The 22548-nt window shown below is 53.5% G+C and overlaps 8 protein-coding genes across 8 annotated transcripts; 3 read left to right on the forward strand and 5 right to left on the reverse strand.

Annotated features, from left to right (window-relative positions):
- Positions 1 to 72: 72 nt before the first annotated feature.
- BP01DRAFT_388612 (putative neutral amino acid permease) lies at positions 73 to 2140 on the reverse strand. The gene is made up of 3 exons (XM_025577849.1): positions 1701 to 2140; positions 1190 to 1619; positions 73 to 1082 (listed from the first exon to the last, which is right to left on the reverse strand). The coding sequence occupies exons 1-3, from the start codon at positions 1891 to 1893 to the stop codon at positions 191 to 193; spliced, it is 1515 nt and encodes a 504-aa protein (XP_025434738.1). The 5' UTR covers positions 1894 to 2140; the 3' UTR covers positions 73 to 190.
- A 475-nt stretch (positions 2141 to 2615) lies between these two features.
- Positions 2616 to 4494, forward strand: BP01DRAFT_111733 (putative amidase). The gene is made up of 3 exons (XM_025570323.1): positions 2616 to 2769; positions 2825 to 3447; positions 3510 to 4494. Exons 1-3 carry the CDS (start codon positions 2741 to 2743, stop codon positions 4433 to 4435), a joined length of 1578 nt encoding a protein of 525 aa, XP_025434739.1. The 5' UTR covers positions 2616 to 2740; the 3' UTR covers positions 4436 to 4494.
- BP01DRAFT_311296 (SDR family NAD(P)-dependent oxidoreductase) lies at positions 4474 to 5706 on the reverse strand. The gene is made up of 3 exons (XM_025572446.1): positions 5458 to 5706; positions 4929 to 5384; positions 4474 to 4849 (listed from the first exon to the last, which is right to left on the reverse strand). The coding sequence occupies exons 1-3, from the start codon at positions 5513 to 5515 to the stop codon at positions 4554 to 4556; spliced, it is 810 nt and encodes a 269-aa protein (XP_025434740.1). The 5' UTR covers positions 5516 to 5706; the 3' UTR covers positions 4474 to 4553.
- Positions 5707 to 5952: 246 nt separating this feature from the next.
- On the forward strand, positions 5953 to 8891 carry BP01DRAFT_379163 (uncharacterized protein; the record flags this gene model as incomplete). The annotated part of the gene is made up of 6 exons (XM_025577130.1): positions 5953 to 6088; positions 6178 to 6666; positions 6725 to 7018; positions 7072 to 8107; positions 8187 to 8602; positions 8665 to 8891. 6 exons carry the CDS (start codon positions 5953 to 5955, stop codon positions 8889 to 8891), a joined length of 2598 nt encoding a protein of 865 aa, XP_025434741.1.
- Positions 8892 to 9242: 351 nt separating this feature from the next.
- BP01DRAFT_111747 (uncharacterized protein) lies at positions 9243 to 10493 on the reverse strand. The gene has a single exon (XM_025570324.1). It carries the CDS (start codon positions 10364 to 10366, stop codon positions 9593 to 9595), a length of 774 nt encoding a protein of 257 aa, XP_025434742.1. The 5' UTR covers positions 10367 to 10493; the 3' UTR covers positions 9243 to 9592.
- Positions 10494 to 11887: 1394 nt separating this feature from the next.
- BP01DRAFT_388615 (isoflavone reductase family protein) lies at positions 11888 to 13442 on the reverse strand. Its single transcript, XM_025577850.1, has 4 exons — positions 13318 to 13442; positions 12918 to 13205; positions 12508 to 12840; positions 11888 to 12374 (listed from the first exon to the last, which is right to left on the reverse strand). The coding sequence occupies exons 1-4, from the start codon at positions 13402 to 13404 to the stop codon at positions 12072 to 12074; spliced, it is 1011 nt and encodes a 336-aa protein (XP_025434743.1). The 5' UTR covers positions 13405 to 13442; the 3' UTR covers positions 11888 to 12071.
- A 377-nt stretch (positions 13443 to 13819) lies between these two features.
- Positions 13820 to 19502, reverse strand: BP01DRAFT_332733 (putative ABC bile acid transporter). The gene is made up of 2 exons (XM_025573105.1): positions 18974 to 19502; positions 13820 to 18905 (listed from the first exon to the last, which is right to left on the reverse strand). The coding sequence occupies exons 1-2, from the start codon at positions 19036 to 19038 to the stop codon at positions 13976 to 13978; spliced, it is 4995 nt and encodes a 1664-aa protein (XP_025434744.1). The 5' UTR covers positions 19039 to 19502; the 3' UTR covers positions 13820 to 13975.
- Positions 19503 to 21369: 1867 nt separating this feature from the next.
- On the forward strand, positions 21370 to 22222 carry BP01DRAFT_371010 (putative ubiquitin conjugating enzyme (UbcC); the record flags this gene model as incomplete). The annotated part of the gene is made up of 3 exons (XM_025576641.1): positions 21370 to 21435; positions 21529 to 21655; positions 21741 to 22222. 3 exons carry the CDS (start codon positions 21370 to 21372, stop codon positions 22220 to 22222), a joined length of 675 nt encoding a protein of 224 aa, XP_025434745.1.
- Positions 22223 to 22548: the final 326 nt, after the last annotated feature.

A 22548-nucleotide genomic window follows, 5' to 3' on the forward strand; every position in this document is an offset into this window, starting at 1 on the left:
TCGTACGACGAAGCCTCTTTGTCATGATGCTGCCGCTGAAGCAATAGCTTTGCTCCATGCTGTAGATTATTTCACTCGCAGGCGAATTTGACCGCTACAGACATCCAATGCTAAGCATATACGCACGGTTCAACCATGCTGATAGAGGGCTCCCTCTTATATAACCAACCATCAGCATACTTATAACCGATCAAGAGACCGTCCCACTGTTATCAGCGCACGAGAACACCCCATCCACACTCCCATCCCTATACGCCTGGCGAATCTGCACCACGACTCCATACGTGCCACCGACCATCATGAACAGCCCCAACAGCACCAAGCCCACATGCACCGCACACAACACCATCCATACCAGCCCCTTCTTCTTCTTCTCCTTCTTCTTCTCCTTCTTCTTCTTCCTCCCCCGATCACTCCTCTCACCTTCTTGTTCTCCCTCCCTCCCTCGCCAAACATTAACATACAACCAACAGACTCCCGGCAAACTAATCCCCAGCGGCGCGAACCCCAACGCCCCCACCAACGCCAACACATACGTAAACACCGGAATCGCACTGGCCAACACCCACGCCGTCGCCGCCATACCCACCACACACGCCAGCCACGTGCCCCAGTGCACCAGCGTGTTGGCCTGCAGATGGCGTCTCCGCTGGGGCGAGCCCCTTAACACCCGCACGAAGAGGTACTTGGCCGCGACGTGGATGTACAGCGCCCCGCTGACGAGTAACCCCGGCAGGGCGATGCCGTACGCTACGCGCTTCAGCACGGGGCCTGCGCTGCCCAGCGCCGGGGAGGCGACCCATTTCCCGCAGTAGCGGTACAGTACAAGACTAAAGGTTAGGTAGCTGGCGGTGATAAACGTCATGCAGAGGGCGACGGCTTTGCGGTAGGCGGGGGCGGTCGGGGGTCGCATTTCGGCGATCACAGGCAGAAAGGCGGAGGTGGCGGCGGAGGAGACGAAGATGGTGGAGGAGGCGGTGATGCCGGCGGCGAAGGTTGGGTGGTTGGTCAGGTGGTAGCCCAGGTCGTAGGGGCCCTGTTGGGGGGCGGTCGAGGGGCGGGAGAGGGTTGTTACGCCAATGCTTTGAGAATGGGGACTGTTAGTTGGAATTGGTTGGTGGTTGAATGCGGAGAGGAGAGGTAAAAGATGGGGAAATCAAGGGTAGGTACAGTAGACACAAAAACATACACAATGATGAACACCGCCCCGAGGATACTCGCAAACCCCACCCAGGTCAGCCAACCGATATGGGCAAACTTGCGCACGCTGGCGCAGAGTGCGATGATCACGGTGGCTATCACTGAGAACCACACCGTGCACAGCGAGTGCAGCGACAGCGCGTTGAACGCCGCTGACACCCCGATCACCCCCGACGCCGCCGTGATCACGTAGGTCATGATGAACAGGAACCCGACCACCTCCCGGAAGATAGGTCCCCCCATCAGCTGCGCCATGTCGGCCACCGTGTGGCATTGCGGGTACCGGTCCCGGAAGTCGCCCAGCACGAGCGCGCCGTACGTGTTGAGGCCGCACCAGCCCAGCACGTTGAGGGCGCCCGGCACGGCGCCGAGATCGTACATGACGGACGGAATGGAGAGGATACCGGTCGCGAAGAGCACTGTTCGCCACCGGGGGTACAGTCAGTCAGAACAACAGAGTTTAGTTATTGGGCTGGGTGGGCTGGAGGGTTGGGGTGTACTTTTCAGGAAGATGGCTGATGCTCGGATCCAGCTGACGGTCCGGAAATCCACTTGGCCTTCTTCCTGTTGGAAGACTTCGAAGGGCTCATGATGGTTGCTGGATTTGAGGTGCTCGCTGTCTGCCACAGCGATGTCTTCGCCACCAGGCATGGCTGGCGAGATCTTGAGGTCTTTGACCTCGTTGGGCGCCATGGTCCATTCGTGAGGTTGGTGTGAACAATCGGGGAGGGAAAGCCAGCCAGCACCCGCTGTTGATGCGGGAAATTAATCATTCTTATAAATGGTTTCTGAGCACTGCAATTAAACCTGCATGTTGATATGCAGGATTGGCGGTAGTATTGTCCTGCAATAATTGCCCATCCTTATTGACTAACCCTGCTACGATTTGGTAACTAGGGATGGCCTCTTGGCTGATCGATGGTGGACGTTGCGATAACAAAACGGCTCACTATCTATCTCTGTTGGAGTACGTACATCAGTAGTGTTATCATCAGGTTGGAGTTGCATTGACATGTCTGCCCTAAGCTATCGAATATGCAAGGTGATTGATAGGGAGTTGGGGTAGACTGTCACTCACAGCAGGGCAGGCGATTACAGGCATGTTCTGGGAGACAGAAAAGGTAAAGAGGATGTGATTTCCGCGCTTGAGAACAAGGTTAGGTTGCGGGTTCTCGGTCGGAACGGCCCAGGATGCCTCAACATCATTCCGACAGGAACAACCCACTCAACTTGAGGTCAGGTCAAGTCAAGTCAAGGACCATCGTTGCATCAAGCTTCAACCGACAATGATCAACTGTCATCTAACAATGGGGTTAATTAGCCTCTCGTGGTGGGTTCCAAGTTGGAGTCTTCTTACCCCAACCCGCGATAAGGCCTGTGGCTTGGCAGTTGGAGCAATGCTGCTTCTTTCGACCGTCTCCCCGCATCAGATGGCGTTGTTTCATCCGGTGCACTGGGTAGCAAGATCCTTGTGGTATTGTGATCAGTTGACGTTGGACTGTTCTCTCCAGATACAATTTCTTAAAGACTTCTGCCCGCCATGTCGGTCCTGTTTACCTCCATCTCGCCGTACGTCTACACGCCAACCCGCTATAGTAGAACCCGCCAGCTTATGAGTCTATAGGGAGAACCCCGTCAAGAAAGAAGACGCAAACCAACTCCTACAAGCCCTCGGCCTCTCCGTCCGCCCCGAAGAGGAAGACGACTTCCACACCCTCCTAGCAGCCGTCCATGACTGCGCGGAAACCGTCTCCAATCTTCCCGATTACCAGCCCGTCCCCGATCTGAAACGATACCCTCGACAGAATGTCCGACGTCCTTCTCCCGAAGAGCAGGCCTTCGGTCAGGCATGGGCGCACAAGTTCTTCATACAAGGCAATCCGCACGGGGGCCTCCTGGCGGGCAAAACCATTAGTCTCAAGGATACGATTGCCGTCGCGGGCGTGCCGCAGCTCCTCGGGAGCGACATCATCCCCTCCTGGACACCGGTCACGGACGCCACGGTGGTGACCCGAGCGCTTGACGCGGGCGCGGAGATCCATGGCACCTCGACCTGCGAGAACTATTGCCACTCGACCTCGTCGTATACTAGCGCGCAGGGAACTGTTGAGAATCCTTTCGCCTCGGGGTACTCGTCTGGCGGGAGCACTTCAGGCGGTGCAGCCTTGGTCGCTGCTGGGCTGGTCGATATTACTATCGGTGGCGATCAGGGTGGAAGCATTCGTGTGCCGTCCTCGTTCTGTGGTTGTAAGTGATATCGGTCTTAGACTTGGGCCGAAGTTCGTTCTTGTTGCTGATGTATATTCTAGGTGTTGGGCTGAAACCGACATACGGGCTTGTTCCGTACACCGGGATCGCGAGTGGAGATGCGATCAATGACCACGCAGGTCCCATCGCACGAAGTACTCTGGATGTTGCACTGTGCTTGGACGCCATCTGTGGCTATGACGGGATAGACGATCGGTGTCTGGGCAGCCCTGCACACGGTTCGACCTCGTATGCAGAGGGGCTCCGGAATGGACCTGAGAGACTTGATGGCCTCCGCGTGGGATACTTGAAGGAAGGATTCGAGCACGCTGCCGTGGACGCGGCAGTCAAACACGTTGTGATGGACGCAGTAGGAAAACTCGCGGAGCTGGGTGCAGTCGTCGAGGAAGTGTCTATTCCAGACCACTACCACGGGCCTGCCATTTGGACCATCCAGCAGCGGATTTCCGGGTCAATGACGCTGCTAGGCCAGGCCCATGGCCGACGCGGTCTTCATTTGACCGAGATGGAACGCGAAAGACTCCCGTGGACGGCCGACGGCTTCGAGCGGGCGTTCCCCAGCACCAAGAACGTAATCATCAACGGCCTGTATCTCACGACCAAATTCCCCGATCTGTACGGCAAGACCGTCAACATCGGCCGGCGGCTCCGGGATCTTTACGAAGAGGTCTTCCAGACGTACGATGTCGTGGTGATGCCGACGACGCCCACTGTCGCGCCCCGGCATGGTTCACGCGGCCTGCCTGTCGAGACTCTCAAGCCCAGCATGGGCCTCACGATCAACACGGCCATTTTTGACGTCACCGGACACCCCGCTATGTCGATGCCTGTGGGCTTTGCAACTGCAAAGGATAATGCGGCCCTTCGATTACCAGTCGGGATGCAGATTGTCGGCGGACTGTGGCAGGAGGCTAAGGTTCTCCGTGTGGGACACGCATGGGAACAGCACTATGACTGGAAAAGCTAAGCGAGATATAGAAATGCGTACTTGTAAACACATGCCGTGGAAGGTACAATGGCTGGTCACATTGATCAAGGCCCTCATCATCATGAATCATCATTGGACGTAACAAACTCGCAACCATTCAGTTAATGATATACCCTCCATCCACCACCAGAGCATGCCCCTGAATGAAGGACGCAAAGGTCGAACAGAGGAAGAGCACCGCATCAGCCACCTCTTCGGGCTTTCCCATCCGCTTCATAGGCGCGATCTCCACAGCTGGCCGTAGACGCTCGCGGACTTCGTCGCTGGAGGTGGTCATAGGTGTCTCAATAACCCCAGGACAGACGCAGTTGACACGGATCCCATCGCGCGCATAGTCAATGGCGTCGGAGCGTGTCATTGCGATGATGGCGGCCTTGGAGGCGCAGTATGCCGCTACATCAGCCGATCCAGAACATGTTAGCCGTGCTTCTGTACGCAAAAGACAAGGAAGACGGCGAAAAAGATAACTCACGAGCACCCGGTTGCCCAACGATCCCTAGCTGACTCGCAATATTCACAATCGCTCCACGCTGAGGCTCCCGCGCCGGACCATGGCTCGGCAACGGATCCTGCTTGATCATCTGCTTCAATTCTGCGCGGGAACAAAGCCACGAGCCCCGGTAGTTGATGTTGTTGATCCGATCGAAAACCTCGGTCGAGGTCTCGGTCGAGCGCAGGGCGTCCCCCAGCACGCCCGCGCAGTTGACGGCATAGTCGAGTCGGCCAAACTCCGAGACTACCGCCCCGATAAATGAGTCTACAAAGCTCTCGTCAGAGATGTCGCCGGCCTGGACGAATAGGCGCACGTCGGGCGATGCGGCGTGGATGGCTTCCTTGGTGTTATTCAAGGAGCTGGGGTTCAGGTCGGTGATGGCGATTCGGTCGCAACCGGATAGGGCGAAGCCTTTGGCGACGGCGGCTCCAATTCCTGGGTGGTGTATGGGTTAGTAGTTTGCAGTATTGACAGGGAGAGTAAGTAGTGTAGAAGGTTGCAGTAGTACCAGTTCCGCCGGCTCCGGTGATGACAGCGACACCCGAAAAGATATATGTTCGCGTCATAAGTAGCTGGATGAGTAGTGAGGGTTGGCAGTGAGGTGAATTAATTGAGGCCAGAACAGAAGCAGCAATTAGCGATTTGTTTTGAACTTCTCCTCTCTCTGTACTAATCACCCTGACATCATCTTATAGATTGGTGGAACTGAAGGAAGTACTCCGTACGGAGTAGTTGGGGTCCCTTTTCTTTCCTGTTGTTGTTCGGTCTTATCGGGAAAGTCGGAGTGGGGTAAAAGCAGCAAGACAGAAAAAAGTGGCGTTGGAGTCGGTCACTTTGCCTCTTCTGTACGGAGGACCTTCTGCCCAATTTCTCCATTTCTTTCTCACCATCTCCTCCAGTGCAAACGTTCTCCAATTGGAGAGAGACAATTGCTCAGTGGAATCGCATACATACGCCTCCATCTTCAAATTAAAACCCTGAGAGTGCGCCTCCAAATGTCTTGATGCAGTCTCAGCCTCCTCCCTCACAGCCTATTCGGGGCAATCGGCGCTCGACCGCTGGTGTCAAATCTCGGATCTGTGTGCATTGTGGCCGCAGTTTCCGCCGCACCGAGCATTTGGAGCGCCATGTTCGCACCCGTATGTTTCAATTGCGACCTGTCTTAGCGTCTCAGAGCCCTGCAGGGATGTACAGTACATTGACTAACGCTTTTCTGGTCCGCCTGCAGATACGAAAGAGAAACCGTATATTTGCTTTTGTGGGGCTGCCTTCACTCGCCGGGATCTGTTGAAGCGACACACCAACATCGCTCATCCAGGCAATGGCTTGGTGTCGCCCAATTCGCAGCCAGACACCGAAAGTGTAGAACCTCAACAATCTCTCCCGCCGCCGTCCAAGCCCGCGTCAGCCCCCCCAGCTCCTCCTCCAGCTTCAGTACCACAAACTGCCGCCGCGCCGCCGCCAGGGTTTATCGTCCCGCCGCCGACATCGCGGCCGGACGCACCGCTCTCCGTCCCGCCGACTGTGGAACAATGGACCGGACCACCGCCGCCACCTCGGGAGTCATATATACCCCAGGATCGAGCTCCGGTGATCGAGCCTGGGAATAATGCTTCCGGTCTACCGACGCATAGCGGTGCAGTCGGTCATGACGCCGAGGTTCTCGAGGCGGCCCAGCTTCTGCTTCCTGGGAATTACCGACATACTCCAGCTCCGGGTAGGGAATCGCTTTTAGAGTAAAAGATGCAACGGAACCTGATATTAACTGGACATAGCCCAACCCATCCAATACCTGCCGGAAGAGTTGAATCACTTTCAAGATTTTACCCAGTTCCTCGACTCCATTGGGTTGCCATCGGAATGGGTTCCTGCCTTTGGAGATGTGCCTCAGATACACAATCCAGTGCCGGCCACTACCATCCTCGACATTGACAGAAACCATGCTGCTCAACAAGATGCACCTCGTCGGAGTATACCCGAGAGGTCTTCCCGGGCGGATTCGCCTTTTCGATCATGGCTTCCATCCGTGCCTCCCGAAGACCAGAGTCTTGGCTCGGTTCATGATTATGGTATGTCGATCATTGAGCGAGGGTCGGAGTTGTTCTTCTGACTTAGCTGCTAGAGCCCCCGCAAAACTCCAAGAGCAGTTCCTCACTGAAGGTGACAGAGGAGCAGCGACTACGATTGGCTGCGGCCTTGGAGGAGTTTCGTTATCTGATACCAGATTTCGTCTTGCCGTCGCGTCACACGCTAAGCAGATACTTGACCTCGTTCTTTGACGGCTTCCACACGCATCTACCTTTTATGCATGCCCCCACGTTCCGGATACATGACCATGCGCCGGAGCTCGTGCTGGCGTTCATGACTCTAGGCGCCCAGTACCGTTTCGAACACCGCAATGCGGAGCGGCTTTTCCATGCCGCCAAGGAGATTGTTCTCTGCAAACTGTCAAAAGAGTCTCATCACGTTATGCCATATAATACGGTTATTCAAATACCTTTGAACAACATTCGCGAGCCGACACTGCCGAGCCAGGCCTCCAATCTCTCGCCTGCCGACTTCGCTGCGGGCATGAGTGCCTGGAGGCAACTCGAAAACATCCGCACTCTGCTAGCCTTGATGGGATACTCAACCTGGGAAAAGGCAGAGCTGGTTCAAGAGGCATTCGGTCTGCAGAATCTGCTTGTCCGATGTCTTCGGGAGTTCGGGCTGGCGGAGAACATCATCGCTGCCCCAAGGCACTCCCCTCTGCAATGGCACGAATGGGCTGAGGAGGAGTCCATTCGCCGCACTCGATTCATCTCCTTCTGCTTCGTTCATATTCACAGCATAGCATATAACATCTACCCGGTGTTGCGCAGCAGTGAAGTCCACTTGCGCCTTCCGTGCTCCACCAAAGAATGGAACGCAGCCACAGCGCACGAATGGGAAGCGGCGCAGAAGGAAGTTGGCTCTCAACAATTGTTCTTCCAGGATGCACTCGCACTGCTGCTGCAACCATCTCGACACCCCGTGCCGCTCGAGCCGATCCCGGCGCCACTGGGCAATTATATCCTTCTTCATGGTCTGCTTCAGCGCATACATCTCGTGAGCGAGCTGTCTATACCAAACGGGGATCATTCATTTTCTCTCCCAACAGAGGAGTTGAACAAACTTGAGTACGTTTTTTGGTTCTCTGATGAACTTGAGGGCGCGGAATACCATTCACTTTTGTCAACTGCTAATAGTCTTGCACAGGAGAGCTCTAAGAACCTGGACATCAGTCTGGCAACAAGCCCCAGAATCGAGCCTCGACCCTCACAACGAGAATGGCCCCATCCCCTTTACCTCAAGCTCGTTTCTAGGACTAGCGTACGTTCGTCTGTCACTGAACCTCGGGTCTTACCGTCAACTTGAAACTCGCGACCCATATCGGATCGCCGCCGCGCTGCATCGGTCGCCTCGCCCTAGTCGAAGCTACCAGTTGATCCCGGCGCTTATTTATGCAGCACACGCTCTAAGTGTTCCAGTGCGATTGGGCATTGATCACGTGGCCCGCAGTCAAGCCTTCTTCTGGAGTGTCCGACATTCCATTGCCAGCCTTGAATGTGCTGTGCTACTTAGTAAATGGCTGCTGTCGCTAGCAGAGACTGGTGGTACCCAAGCTTTGAGTGGTAGGGATTTTACGAAACGGCTTTAGCTTCTGATACAGGTAGCTGACATTGAAATTGGACAGGTAATGAAAGCCGTATACTGCATTGGACACGCTGCATTGTGAAAGAGGCTTATGATTCTCTGGATCTTGACAAAGAGGAGACTTATCCCGGTTCTGACCCTACCAGCCTTGGATTGGCGGTGATCCAGCTTTGGGCTCGTCTGTTTCGAAAGAATACGCAGTGGCCTTTTATCAATGTGATGGGCGAGAGCTTGGAAAGATATTTGGACCTGATTCGACCGGAATGATGATAGCTTGCGCAACTTACAAGGAGGAACCGAAGACTCTCCACCCCAGCATCCAGGCGTGAGCGCGGATTCCACGAAAGGCGTCGGCACAGGAAACAGCGTTGCACAGTCACATGCAAATGGCGTGCCTGCTTGCAAGACTCCTGCAAATGACATGGATTGTAGCTGAAACTGCTGTATTAGGGGAACGAGTCCAAAAGACACTTCTACCTGTGTCGGAAGTCGCGGCACTCATATCCAAGCCTGTCTCCAAGGGGAATCTCAGCCCCCGCTCGCAGGAATTGAGTGCCGGATGATCTCATCCACTATGTACAGAAACGGCCAGAGGCAAAAGTCTAGCGGGATACGTCACGTCACCGAAATGTTCCCTCAAGAGGGGTTTGGTCCCCCTCAGGCATAGACTGCTCTGCACTCGGGTCTACTCGGATCTACTCAGATTTGCAGACCGCAAGTCGTCATAGACCTAGATGGGCAAAAGTGCCAGATCTTGGTCATATCTTGACATTCATTCACAGTAGTCGGAAGGCTAATAATTAAAGAAAAATAAATGATTACACAGGAATGGTCTTCCACAGATATTGCCGTTCCACCCAAACTCCATTGATCTCTCTCCACTCTTGCACCCAAACACGTCCTTCAACCGGAACAGACTAACCACAAAGCGAGCTTGATTGGAACTGCGTTTTCTTGCTTCCCCTGGCTTAGAAGAGCGCTCTCTTTGCCCAGCTGGGAGAAGGAGTCGCCGACGCGGCGAGCGAGGCCGAGCTGGAAGCGGCCGCACTGGCGGAGACATTGGCCGTCAGAGTGGCCCCAATGGGACCGATGAACAGGGTCTGACCGCAAGGGGCCGGGGGCGCCGAGACACAGCCGCCGAGGTAGCGGCCCAGCTGGCCCTTCTGACTGCCGGAGGACAGCACGAAGGCCGGGCTGTAGGCGGGGACAAGCCCGGAGCTGTTGGCCGGGAAGAGAATGTCCTCCTGGTTGCTGGCCAGATAGTAGGCATGTGCGGTGTGCTCGGCGGCCAGACGGGCCCACAGGAACGAGACCTCGGGGGCCTGGGTGTATCCGGCCAGCGCGATGTAGGCGCCCGCAACGGAAGACTCAAGGGTCAGGGCAGTCTGGACGAAGGCCTCCCCGCTGTTGGCGCTGGGGAAGGTGAAGCTGCAGTTGGGGGCCGTGAAGCCGGAGGTCTTGGCCCCGAGCTGCTGCACGCCGCGCACGGCCAGGCGGTTCAGCCGCTGCATCCCCTGGAAGTTGGGGTAGTACTCGGCGTCGGAGTCATTAGTGGCGCCGCTCAGGAAGGTCTGGTTGAGGGCGACTTGGTTGTAGAAGCGGTCCAGGAAGTAGGAGAGCGCGTAGCCGTACTCGACGACCTGGACGTCCGACGAGGAGGGCGAGCAGCTGGAGCTGGAGGAGTTTTGCGCGACCGCGCCGACGGCGAGGAGCAGCGGACTGAGGGTGGTGAAGAAGCGCATTCTGGACGTGTCTAATCGATGATATGATAGATAGAAGGAATTGCTCTGATTCTTGGATCTGTTGTCGGTTTGGACAAAAATACTTGCTAAGACAGCAGGAGTTGTAGAGGTCAGAAGCCCAATCGCCCAAGATTATCCCTACCGTACGATACTATCCACTATATATACGCTCAAGAAGGAACCCAGCACAAAATCTAGAATGTCTCAAATGCAATGATATGATGCTGGATGTGGAACCCTCATCCGCCCCCCTCCTCCCCCGGTTGATGCAGAGGCCGCGCGGTCATCCCAGCGGAGTACGGTTCCTCTCCACTGATTTGCATCATGACATTTCCCTAAGCTCCGTAGTAAGGGTAGGTGTTTAGTTGTCTCCGGGGAACTCCGAGGGGGAACACTAGCTTACCAGTGTATCTCCTCCTCCTCCTCCTCCTCCTCCTCCTCCTCATCATCATCATCATCATCATCAGCAGACCCAGATAAAGTACAAGCGGTGGTTCCACCGACGACGAGGTTCCCAACCAGAATGAATCAATAGGCTAAAAAGCTAAAGCGAACCGAACTGGGTGTTCTCTCGACAGCTGACTCAAGACAAAAAAACCTTCTCCATTTGGAAGCTCTCACCGGGACACGAGCAATTGGTTCTTGCCTGAAGTTTGGCTCGGTTTCTTTGGTTGTGATATCATTCCCACCGGACAAAACCGCTTCACTAGGCATGAGGTATGGCTGGACGGTTACCCCGGGTTGGAACGGAAGAAAGGAAAAAGAGGGTCGTCACAGTTAGGAAGATGGCGGAATGATTGCTGCTGCCTTCTACTGTCCTTTGCTTGCTGCTGGATTCTGTCTGACCTTTTTTTCAAACGGTTGGTCGTACTGTCATACGTACTGCCAATTTTGAGACAGGCTGGTGAATAATGGTGATGGCAGTGCAGGTGGTGATATCATCCGCCCGGAAGGGAGTGGAAAGACCATACGGTTGAGTCGTGGGCGTAATACCAGAAGTACCTGACTTACTTCGACTAGTGCCGGCATAATGTGCGAGTGCACTACTCTTATTAGTGAAAATTTGGTGGCTCGACTTGTTTGGAACGGGGGAGGCTGCTCAGCTCTGCTGCTGCGCAACATGCAGCATCTGTCATCGAACTTCCAACTTACGACTCACTCATAGATGCCCGCCCGGATCGGCCGGGGAGATCTCCTTTAGCTGCAGGTGGAGTGGATTAAGGTAGAGAGCACTAGGCTGGATGAGGTTAGAGGAGGGATAGGTTATTTAGTTAGTGGGTCACGTGTAGTGATTGGTGAAGGAATAGTATTTTCGAATTCCTTCTTGCTTTGTTGGTTTGAATTAGCGGATTACACTTGATCGTGATGATTCACTGAGAGGATGGTAGAATTGGCTTTCATAGGGAAAGGTCGGTTATTGATGTAAGCTTGAAGAATTTGGTTTCATCATCGAGTGAGGAACGCTCGGCAGAAGCGCGAAGGAAACAGAAGTGCCGACGTTTTTCCGCGTTCGCTAACTTTAACTGATTGACCTTCATTGATCACCAAACTAGTCGCAATGCCCTAATTAGAGCTACTTAGCTATAATGACAGACTCTGAACCATGACCCTATCAAAAGAAGGGCTCCTTCAATCTACTCCTAGCAAAATCTGAGAACAACCACCTCCCCACCGATAAGTCCCAGCTGTTTCCCCACACACTAACCTAAGCATAAGCATAAGGATTCCTCCCCTTCCCCGCCAACATCTCGGCAAAAAACTCGCGAAACAGCCGCGGCCGCAAATCCGGATACAGCTGCCTTGCATCCAAGTACCCCAGATATTCCGCCACATGCGGCTGATTATCCTGGCGCACGTACTTGCTCACCCGGTACTGCGTGAGCAACACCGGCACGAGCTTCTCCCAATTATCCTCATCGTCAGGATTGACCCTACCAGTAGTGCTGCGCGCCTCTTCCAGCTCGCGGAACGCCTGCAGCGCCTTCTCGGTAGTTACGTCAAGCGGTTCCTATGTATTCCCACAGCTCTCCTGGTTAGCCTTATCCCCCACCCACATTCCCCCACCCTTCCCGATAATACCTCCCCTCGAGGCACTACTAGTAGGCAGGATTAGAAAAACGGAACAGGAGCGATTCACATACATAAATCCGGTCCACCTCCTCCCCTGCCATCTCCTCCACAACCCCCAAGACTTGATTTTCGGTCAACACCTCACCGCACAGATACACGTACCGGTTCAGCGTGCGCGCATCCGCGAGGATCCTCGCCACATACCGCCCGATATCCGCCAAGTCAATCAAGATGTTCGGGGCGTCGCCGGCGCCGTGCACCGTGCGGGTCGCGTCCGGTAAGGGGATGGCGTAGTCGATCCGGCCCGACGGGAGCGGCGGGCACGAGAGTTGGTACCAGTAGCCGACGTCGATGATGGTGTAGCCTAGGTTGTGGAGTTTGATTTCGTTGATGATTTCTTCTTTCTGCAATCAAGCAATCAATGCATCAGTGGTTCTTGTTTGGTGTAGGTGCAAGACAACTTTAAGAGGGACTGACTCACCATCTCTCGAAGCAGCATCGCCCCCCGTGGCGGCGCGATCGTGATATAGGAGCTCGGGACGAAGCGCTGCACGCCCGCCCGCTTGGCCGCCCACACCAGCTTCTTTTGCTGGGCGACGAGGGCTGGCCCCACGGTGACGATCAGGATGTCGACGCCTGCCAGGGCGGGCACGAGCTCGTCTTCGGGCCCGTCGAGGTCGACGATGCGGCCGGGGATGCCCCGCTGTGTGGTAAGGGCTTGGACGGATGGTTTGGTGGCTGAGTTGGGGCGGATGAGGATTTCGATGTCCTGGTTTCCAGGGTAGTGGTTCTGTCAGTACTAGTACTAGGGTTTATGCCGTAAGGGGTTGGTGTTTGGAAGTATATGAAGGTATAGAGTACGGAGTACAAGGAAGACATACAAATTGGTCGGCAGCCAGCAGGGCTTCTAGGATGGACCCGCCGACGTTGCCGGTGGCTCCGATCAAGAGGACTTTAGGTCGGGTCATGGTGGTTTTCTTGTCACTGCAAGATCAGGAGATGAAAGGTTTGGATCTTGCCTGATGATAGAGAGCAGACAGTGGCTCCTTATGTATACAACGAGGTATACCTCAAGGTTTGGAGTGGCTGACGGGCCGATGGGAGCCCCTGGGCTGCTATTGGCTGGCCCGTGTACAGCTCAAGCCGCGATGCGCGATTAATCCACAGTCCACAATCATCTTCCTTCAGATGACCTTGCCCCGTCAGAAGCAATCCTAGTATTTTACGCGAATCATTTACGGTCATGGCTTCACAGAGGCCGACATGTCCGAAAGACCATTCCTCGAAGAACGCCCTGTCACTTGATAAAGACCGAAGACAATCGAATCATTCTGTACTATAATTATCATATACGATTGGATAACATCCTTGATCCAGACAAGACACACATACACAATTCTAAAATTGGTCACGCCTAAATATATTATGTACCATAACTTTTATGGCCCCAGTAAGGAGAAATAAACAAATCACAGCGAACCACAAAAGGTGTGTAGAAACACACTCCATAAACAACACATGACTAATAATATGCCGGCTCTATCTCGACGCCTGTCCAGTCTGCGCACTCTCCCAGGCCCTCTTCGCTCCCTCCAAGAGACCATCCATGTTGCCACTGTTCTCGCACATACTGCGGAACAGACCATCCTCGCGGTTGATCAGCGTCCACGGGTGCTCGAACTCGATGACCTGACCATGGTCAAGCACCAGGACCTTGTCATAGTCAATAATGGTTTGCAGGCGGTGTGCAATGGTGATGATGGTGCTTTCACGGAGTTCGCGGAGCGTCTCCTGAATCTTCGAGTCGGTATTGTAATCAATCGATGCGGTCGCTTCGTCCATCATCAGGACCTTCGGGTTCTTAAGAAGGGCACGGGCCAGGCAGAGAAGCTGGCGCTGACCCTGAGACAGGTTGGACCCGGACTCGGAAACGGCAGTCTCCAGGTTCAGGAAGATGTTCTTGTTGTCAAGGACGGTACTGCTGGTCACGCCGTTTGTGCTGGGTTCGGCAACGGTGCTACTCGTCATGGGTGTAGCACTGCCCGAGGTTCCTGGCCCAATCAAGTGGACGCGTCTCAGAGCGGTGAAGATCTGCTCATCAGTGAAAAGGTCGAAGGGATCAAGATTGGTCCGAATGGTACCCGTGAAGAGAGTAGGATCTTGAGGGACGATGGTGATGGCTTCGCGCAAGTCGCGGAGACCGATCTTGCTAATGTCCACACTGTCGATGACGATGCGTCCTTTCTCGGCCTCGAGTCCACGGAACAGCGCGAGAGCGAGAGAACTCTTTCCAGCACCGGTACGTCCGACGATTCCCACTTTCTCTCCCGGTTGGACCTTGAACGAAACATTCCGGAGAACAGGATCCAGGTCAGACCGGTACCGCGTGGTATAGTTGACAAATTCAACGGAGCCCCCGCTTGGCCATTGAGCCGGCGGTCTGGAGTCGGCAATGACGGCATCAGCCTCCTGTTCAACATCAAGATACTCCTTCACTCGCTCGACTGAGTTCATGTTCTGTTGGACCTCGGAATACAGACGGACAAGCCAAAGAACGTTGTCTGTAAATGTCACCGCATATGTAAGCGAAAGTCCAGCTGCACCCGCGTCGACCTTGCCGACATTTGCGAGGACGAAGACAGCAGTGAAGAAAGAGACAAGAGCTCCAGTTACGTCCACGCGCAAGGCGAGCCAGCGGTTGCTGGCCCAGAGGTAGATATGAGGCCGGTTGTAGGCATTGATCCGACGATGGTTATCGACAATGAAACGTGGCCCATCACCATAGGCACGGATAGTGACAATCCCATTCAGAGTCTCACCGAACTGCTGGTACAACGGACTTCTCTGTACGGATTCGAGCCGTTTCAGATCACGAGAAGAGTTCACATAGACGGCACCGAGAGCGACATAGATCAGCGTGATGAAAATTCCGGCAATCAAGAAGCCAGGGGTAATGACTGAAATTAGAATCACGATCATGATCACAGATGCCAGGCTGTGAAGCATGCCGATAGCGACAGGAGCAACTTCTTGGTCAACTGCCTCGACATCCTTAGAGAAGCGGTTCATCAATTGGCCGAGAGGAGTCGAGTCGAAGAACTTGAATTTCGCATGAATCACAGATTTCAAGAGACGTTGGTGAATGGTGAACGAAGCGTGCAGCGAGCCCCAAAACAAAACGGCTTCTCTGAGCAGGGAGATCAAAACGAAAGAAAGACCCAATAGCGCGTACACACCAAGATAATACGTGATGTTCACATCATTGCTAGGCCCATCACCCTTCCGTGTGCTGAACTGAGGCGCGCTGAGGACCGAAGTTCGGGGAACTCCACCTGCGTTGAAAGATGGCATTTTGAAGTTGGACACTGCCGCATAATCACCGACATCATCCAATCCAGAACTCTGCGTTTGATATGAGTTTGCCCATTGTCTGATCCAGATGTTGGTAGAGACAGAGCCCAACTGCTGCAGGCAGAAAACTAGAACAGCGACGAGCCAGTAAGACCAAGATCCCATAGAAAGCAAGTACATCTTGATTGTCGACCATTTGATGCTGCCGGTTGTTTTGGATTCGTTGAGCTTGGATTGATCCTCTTTACCTTCCTGGATCTTGGCGGTGGTGCCGTTGACGGCCGAGCCATTCGCGTGAGTCTCTTCCTGTGGCTCTTCGGCATCAGAGGGTCTACGAGAGAGACGCGGCGTGCTAGCCCTAGATGTGGGCCGGGATTTGAGCAGTTCATCGCCCAAGGCACCCGAAGCTGCTACCTCGTCCGGAAGACCTTGTGCCGCGATCTTGCCGTTGCTAAGAACAACAACATAGTCTGCCTGGGGAACCGTGAGAGCAATATTGTGTGTGACGAGAATGCAAGATCTGTTGAGCATAAGAGGGCCAGTCAATGCCTGACGGAAGATGTGCTTTGCGGTGTGTGAGTCCACGGCACTCAAGCAATCATCCAGGAGCAAATGGCGAGCCCTGCTATATACCGCACGAGCAAGGGAGATCCGCTGCTTCTGGCCGCCGGACAAACTGATTCCCTTCTCGCCCACGAGGGTCTGGTCACCAGCATCGAGAATCTGGAGGTCCCTCTCTAGAGCACATGCCTTGATCACAGCGTTGTACCGGCGTTGATCGAACGGAGACGCAAACACAATATTCTCCTTGACAGTAGCGTTCACAAGCCAGGCTTCCTGTGCGCAGTATGCAACACTCTCAATGAGACCCGTCTGCGGATCCACAGGCAATTCGGCTCGATTCGCGGTTCCGCCGGGCAGATACACTCTTCCTTCCAAAAGTTTCATCTCACCCAGGAGGGCCATGAGCAAGGAGGTCTTTCCAGAGCCAGTAGCTCCTGTGATAACATTCAGCTTCCCAATCTTGAACGACACATCCATGTTGATGAGGCGGAAATTGTCTTTGGCGTCATCCAATGGGTCATCAGAGTATCCTGTTTTCGAGGCTCCCCAGCTAAGAGTGGCCTTTTCCAAAGCAATCTTGGGGGGTTGTCCAGCCGAATCCTCGTCCTCGAGCAGTCGATACTTCTCGGTCTCATCCTCGTTGAGATATTCATCCACACGATCGAGCGACACCTTAGATTCCTGCACGTGTGCCACCATATCTGCTAGCTGATCCAAGGGCACACGGAGCAGAGAGAACATAGACAATGCGGGGAAAGCAATCGAGGGAGTCAACTGTTTCTTTTCGACGGCCGTGTACAGGAAGAATGAGGCAAATGTGATCAAAATCGGCGTGCCGTACCAAACCGTAGCTGCTGAAGACCAGATAATGTACCGGAACCTGAGAGCCTTCAATTCGGTCTTTCGTTTCTCATTGACAATATCCTGGAAACGCTGCTCCCACGCGAAATACTTGATGATCCGGATGTTTTGCAGAATCTCGTTCGTGCTATGGATACGAGCATCGGTTCCTTTCAGAATCTGTTTCTGCACCTTTGAGAACTGCTTCGCGATGATCAGGTTCACGGGCAGCATGAGCACCATGATAACAATTCCAGCAAAAGAACTCAAGCCCAAGAGACGATAGAGAAGGGTTACAGCGATGACAATTTGAGTAGGGACACTGGCCCAAAGGAAGTGCAGGTAAGCGCCGACTTCGCTAACCTTGAAGGAGTCGATAGCCATCAGGTTGATGATAGTACCAACGTTAGCCAATTGCTTTTCCTCACCTTCCTTGGGGTCCTCGGCTGTTGTGCCATTGGTCTCTGGGTCGGTGGTTGCGTTTTTCTTGTTCTTGCGACCGAAGGAGAACAGGCCGCCCTTTTTCTTCTTGTCATCGTCCGACTCGGCAGCCTTCTTAGGGGCAGTTTCGACAGTCGAACCAGCCTTTCTCCGCAGAGCCTTGGCGTAAATCTCACCAATAATGATGGCACGGACCTTGACGCCGAGTTTACGTCCAATCCAGAGGGCTTGACCGTCGGCAATACCTTGAATGGCTCCGGAACAGAACAGAAGTATGGCATAGAGCCAAGCTGCATTTGCTGTGGTAGATCGTGGATCCTCAACATACTGGAGAATGGCTCTAAGCAGAATAGTTGGCAAATATGTGAACATATTCGAGAAAATCGTCCAGGCGCCCTGGTAAAGGAGTGTACCGTAGAAGTAGCGGGCCAACTTCCACCACAGCGCACCCTGATAATGTCTGCGTCGGAAGTCCTCCAGTACACTGGCTGCCTTTTGGGACGCAGTCAAGTCCCAAACATCGTCAAGCTCCAGAGGTTGTCTGTATCCTTTGAGGATCAGAGGGTCCAGCCAGCCGAAGGTGGCAAGCGAAAGCAAGCTGGCTGTGGGGTGTCTCGCTGGCTCGAGGCCATCCTCGTGCGAAATGAGAACAGCCTTGTTTCCCCTACGAGTGGTCACTGCAACGAGTAGGAGAAGAGTCGACAAGGCAAACTCGATCGAGCTCAAGGTCAAGGCGCGCTTGGACAGTGGATAGATGACAGCGGATCTGAAGATCATGACATTAAACAGCCATTGCAGCCCATACAGAGCGGCAGTGTGACTCCAGAGCCGGGGAGAAGAGTGCAGGTCCAGCGTCGAGAGTAGCAGCCGGATCAATGCGAGGAATAGTATATATGACCATGAAACTAGCTTCGCAATAGCTGGAAGGGAACCCTGACGACCCCATGCATCTGTCGAGAGAACAGCCACAAAGACAGCCACTTCTCCAGCAAGCGCAAGTATTTCCAGGGAAATCACGGCAATTTCGCCTCGGGGGCGATCAACCTCGAAGTGAGGCATCTCGCTTCGCGTCGCTTTGCTCAACATTGGATCTGTCTCCCCTTCTTCGTCGTCTCCGACAGCCGTGTCTTGCGTATCCTCATCCTCTGCATCATTCGCCAAAATCTTGTAGGAAACCCTTTTGCGAGAAAATAGAAAGCCGTATGCGACGCGGAGCACGATGAGTATTAGAGATAGTCCACATGCCGCGAGAGGGAAAATCACTTGTAAATAGCTACAATTGCGAATGATTAGTTTAGTTCTGGCGCATGACTTGGTATGAGCAAAGTGAATTCGACGTACTTGCGCTGAAAACAACGTGAGAGGTCATCGCGGGCCCAGATAGGACCATGACATTCCACCCCCATGATTAATCGAGGGAGATTCGTCGAAACACAAAGACTGCGGAAATCATGCGCCGCAAGTCCAGATATAGACCGAGTGAGCGCAGAAAGCAACTGTTGGAAGTTAATGCGTCCGGTACAGTTAGTATAGATACAACGTCACGGCATATAGATGCAGGACAAGCCTAGCACCGCCGAACGGCAAGGCGGAGAAAAGCGACGAAATCGACTTTTTGGCCAGGACAGCGGTTAGATACAGGCAGAATTATCAAACAGCGAAGATCGCGTAGAAGCTGGCAACATAGCACAGTTTCTGCGAAATTCGTACGGTACAGTAAGATTGGGGGGGGAAAGGTTTGGCGGGGGGACAGAGGATGGGAATAAGAGAGAGGATCGGAGAGGGGGGAAGAGGAAGGGTGGAAGAACAGGAAGACAGAAATGCGGCGATGACGAGCAGCAGGCGGACGCCGAGCAAGTGGGACTGCGCGTGGAGAACAGCCCGGCAGGCTACACAGCAGACTCACTAGTAGTTCTTTAAGACTCGTTAGTCTGTCCCCTCTAGATTGGCCCTGGAAAAAAACAGTGGAGGCTTTTTTCGCTTCCAGCTGCAACGAAGATTCCAGACCTCTACACAGTAAGTTACTAGAATCAAGCCAAATGCTTTCCAGGCCTCTCAGACTTATGCTTCAGTAAAGCTGCCTTTACACCCAATTCTACTAGTTGTGGTACTCGATAGTCGTCGGATTGGATATCATATTCTATGAATCCTCTGGACCCGTGGTTGACCGTCCGGTCGCATTCTACTGATTGCTGACATTGCACGCAAGACATGGCAAGCATGCCAGATTTGTCGCGGGATCGCTGTCTATCCTTTCACTTGTCATTGAATCATTATCAGATGCTTGCAGTCTCAATGCGACCACTTAATCTGACGTATCACTGATCAACCGGATAAATCGACCACCTCATTCACTACTGGTGTGGTTCCATGTTGCAAGATGGGATCTGGAGGCATTGCTTCTCACTTTATCTGAAAACTATGGGGTTCGTCCCGATTTCAACAAGCTCTATGGAAAACTACTCGAATCCTATGATGAATCGGATCTTCCCACACAGTACTTCCACCCAGAGTCCCTTTCTTAACTCCCTATCGGAACTACGTAGAGGGATGAGAGGGGTCCGAACTTCAAAGATACGGTATGGATATGCGAGAGCTTGGGAGGGCTGTCCGTGCATGCTGCATACCCCTTGCCGGTCACACCGACTCGATTGACAAAATCCATCCAGCCTCTGATCTTCTGTTACAATCAACGCGGTTGATTCGTCATGCGCGCTTGCCTATTAACTATCATATTTCGCATGGAATGGTGAGTCAAACTCTCAAAGGCTCATCATCTGACAGGCGTCGGGGTCTATAAACGGGATAGCTGGTGGATTTCGTAAGTTGAGTGCAACCAGGCACTTCTTTATCATCCGAGATAAGCATCAGCAGCAGGGCAACGCAAAAGCAAGGCGGCTAAAGGAGGAATTGTGCCTTTTACTCAAAGTGCATGTCTCGTCTCTCTCCAGCTCATGGTACTCCGAATGGTTTCTCCGGTTATTCTCCAGGAGAGCCGTCGGTCAATCCCCAGAGATAATCTTGAGCCAGGAACTATGCCGTAATGATATCGCGATAACTAATGATGATAAATAAACCAGCTGGTCCCAAGTCGTCCATTTTCCCCACTCGAAGGGCTGCTTTTCCCCTCTCTAGCCCCCACTGCTCGTTCTCCTCTCCAGCTCAGAACACCAATAAGAGACAGCGATTGTTCATCCATTCCTGACACTATGAGTGGCTGCCCTGGTTATCATCCCACCTGGTGCCTGAGTATGCTAGAACCCTTCCGACTTCAGAGTATAACACACCCCAAGAGCAATAACTAAGCCAGCCAGCTTACTCCATATGTCGGTGTTACTCTGGGAAAAATAGGGAAGGTTTCCGTATGGAACCCGGTGGTTCATGGCAGAAAAACTCTGCGGAGAGAACTTGTGATGAGGGAATCCGACACGCCACCCCCGGGGCCTTCCGCCGCGCGTGGGTAGCATGGATTGCCACAGCGGGACTAGCGCTTTCTTTCATGAGCGGCGTCTCTTGCGGACAATGACACCCTCCTCCTACGACTTGTCTTCCCCTCACCTCGAATCCTCATCACCGCTTATCAGATCTTCTACAACTCAAAGGTACGGTTTACCTACTTTCAGGACAACTCCTGCAGACTCTATCTCCACCTCTTGAGATCTGCAACCTCATCCATACCCATTGAAATCTGTTACTTCTCGCCGCCCGCCACACCTCTCCCCTTTCCGTCGCTCACCATGGTGGAACGCATCTTAATGAACGAATACAAGTCGTTGTTGAAGGAGCCTTGGGTCAATATCGAAGTATGCTCTTGCTCTCCATAGCACAGACTACCTATTTACCCTTGAATCCACCATCCCTTCGTTGTGCAGTTACTGATCGGACCTCGCCTACAGATCGATGAACAGAACATTCTAAACTGGAACGTGGGCTTGATCGTCCTCAACCCAGACTCTCTCTACTATGGCGGCTACCTCAAAGCTTCGATGAAGTTCCCCAGTAATTACCCTTATTCGCCTCCAGGTGAGTGCCCTTCCTGCAATATGACTGGCCTATAAGCGCCTTGATCTTCCCTTTTCTCGACTAACCCAGCCCTTCAATCATGCAGAGTTCCGATTCCTCCGCCCACTGTACCACCCGAACATTTATAAAGATGGCAAACTCTGCATCTCTATTCTTCACGCGCCCGGCGAGGACGAAATGTCGGGCGAGCTCGCCTCAGAGCGGTGGTCACCCGCTCAGCGAGTCGAATCCGTTCTCATCTCCATTCTATCCCTACTCGACGACGCAGAAATCTCCTCGCCCGCCAACGTGGATGCGTCCGTGATGCTCCGCAAGAATCCCGAACACTACAAATCAATAGTCCAACAGCACGTGGAGGACTCCAAGAGGGACATTCCCGAGGGATTTATCATGCCCACCCACCTCACGACGTCGCCGGCCAAGGTCATCGAGAAGGACGACTCGGACTTCTGGGCTGAGAGCGACGTCGACGATGATGTTTTTGGGGGCAGCGACTCCGACGAAGATTTGGATGTGGATGACGACGAGGACCAGGAAACAGGCAGTGAAGACGAGGAGCAAGCCTGAAAAGGAAACCTGCGTGATTTGAATTTGTGGCTATACGCCACGAATAAACCTGCCAGAACTCCCGCCTCATCAACACTTTCTGCGCCCACCTCCAATGTTTGGTTCTTGGCAGCACTTTGGTTCTTTTCTGATTTCATCACATTATCAAATGGACAGCATAGCGAGGCGCACTGGATAGATTGTGCTTTCATCGTCTCTTTTTGTTGCACAGCAAAATATTTACCTTAGCATCATTAAAGGTTCTCTTGTTCTTCCCTGTCAAAGTAGCAAGTAGCCCAATCTGAAACAAGCAATCGACTTCACATCCCCCTCAACCTCTTTCCACA

Source organism: Aspergillus saccharolyticus, assembly GCF_003184585.1.
Source record: "Aspergillus saccharolyticus JOP 1030-1 unplaced genomic scaffold BP01scaffold_3, whole genome shotgun sequence".
NCBI classification, from domain to species: Eukaryota; Fungi; Ascomycota; class Eurotiomycetes; order Eurotiales; family Aspergillaceae; genus Aspergillus; species Aspergillus saccharolyticus.

Excerpts from the sequence above, each read along its gene's own strand:
- BP01DRAFT_388612 (XM_025577849.1), bottom strand. The coding sequence starts at position 1,893 with ATGGCGCCCAACGAGGTCAAAGACCTCAAGATCTCGCCAGCCATGCCT. Across the intron at positions 1,620-1,700 it reads ATCAGCCATCTTCCTGAAAA|TGCTCTTCGCGACCGGTATC; the intron begins GTACACCCCAAC and ends GGTGGCGAACAG. Across the intron at positions 1,083-1,189 it reads GGGGCGGTGTTCATCATTGT|CATTGGCGTAACAACCCTCT; the intron begins GTATGTTTTTGT and ends CCATTCTCAAAG.
- BP01DRAFT_111733 (XM_025570323.1), top strand. The coding sequence starts at position 2,741 with ATGTCGGTCCTGTTTACCTCCATCTCGCC. Across the intron at positions 2,770-2,824 it reads CTGTTTACCTCCATCTCGCC|GGAGAACCCCGTCAAGAAAG; the intron begins GTACGTCTACAC and ends ATGAGTCTATAG. Across the intron at positions 3,448-3,509 it reads GCCGTCCTCGTTCTGTGGTT|GTGTTGGGCTGAAACCGACA; the intron begins GTAAGTGATATC and ends TGTATATTCTAG.
- BP01DRAFT_311296 (XM_025572446.1), bottom strand. The coding sequence starts at position 5,515 with ATGACGCGAACATATATCTTTTCGGGTGTCGCTGTCATCACCGGAGCC. Across the intron at positions 5,385-5,457 it reads CACCGGAGCCGGCGGAACTG|GAATTGGAGCCGCCGTCGCC; the intron begins GTACTACTGCAA and ends TACACCACCCAG. Across the intron at positions 4,850-4,928 it reads CGTTGGGCAACCGGGTGCTC|CGGCATACTGCGCCTCCAAG; the intron begins GTGAGTTATCTT and ends CGGCTGATGTAG.
- BP01DRAFT_111747 (XM_025570324.1), bottom strand. The coding sequence starts at position 10,366 with ATGCGCTTCTTCACCACCCTCAGTCCGCTGCTCCTCGCCGTCGGCGCG.
- BP01DRAFT_388615 (XM_025577850.1), bottom strand. The coding sequence starts at position 13,404 with ATGACCCGACCTAAAGTCCTCTTGATCGGAGCCACCGGCAACGTCGGC. Across the intron at positions 12,841-12,917 it reads CGATGCTGCTTCGAGAGATG|AAAGAAGAAATCATCAACGA; the intron begins GTGAGTCAGTCC and ends GCTTGATTGCAG. Across the intron at positions 12,375-12,507 it reads AGGAGGTGGACCGGATTTAT|GAACCGCTTGACGTAACTAC; the intron begins GTATGTGAATCG and ends GGGAATACATAG.
- BP01DRAFT_332733 (XM_025573105.1), bottom strand. The coding sequence starts at position 19,038 with ATGGGGGTGGAATGTCATGGTCCTATCTGGGCCCGCGATGACCTCTCA. Across the intron at positions 18,906-18,973 it reads TCACGTTGTTTTCAGCGCAA|CTATTTACAAGTGATTTTCC; the intron begins GTACGTCGAATT and ends TCGCAATTGTAG.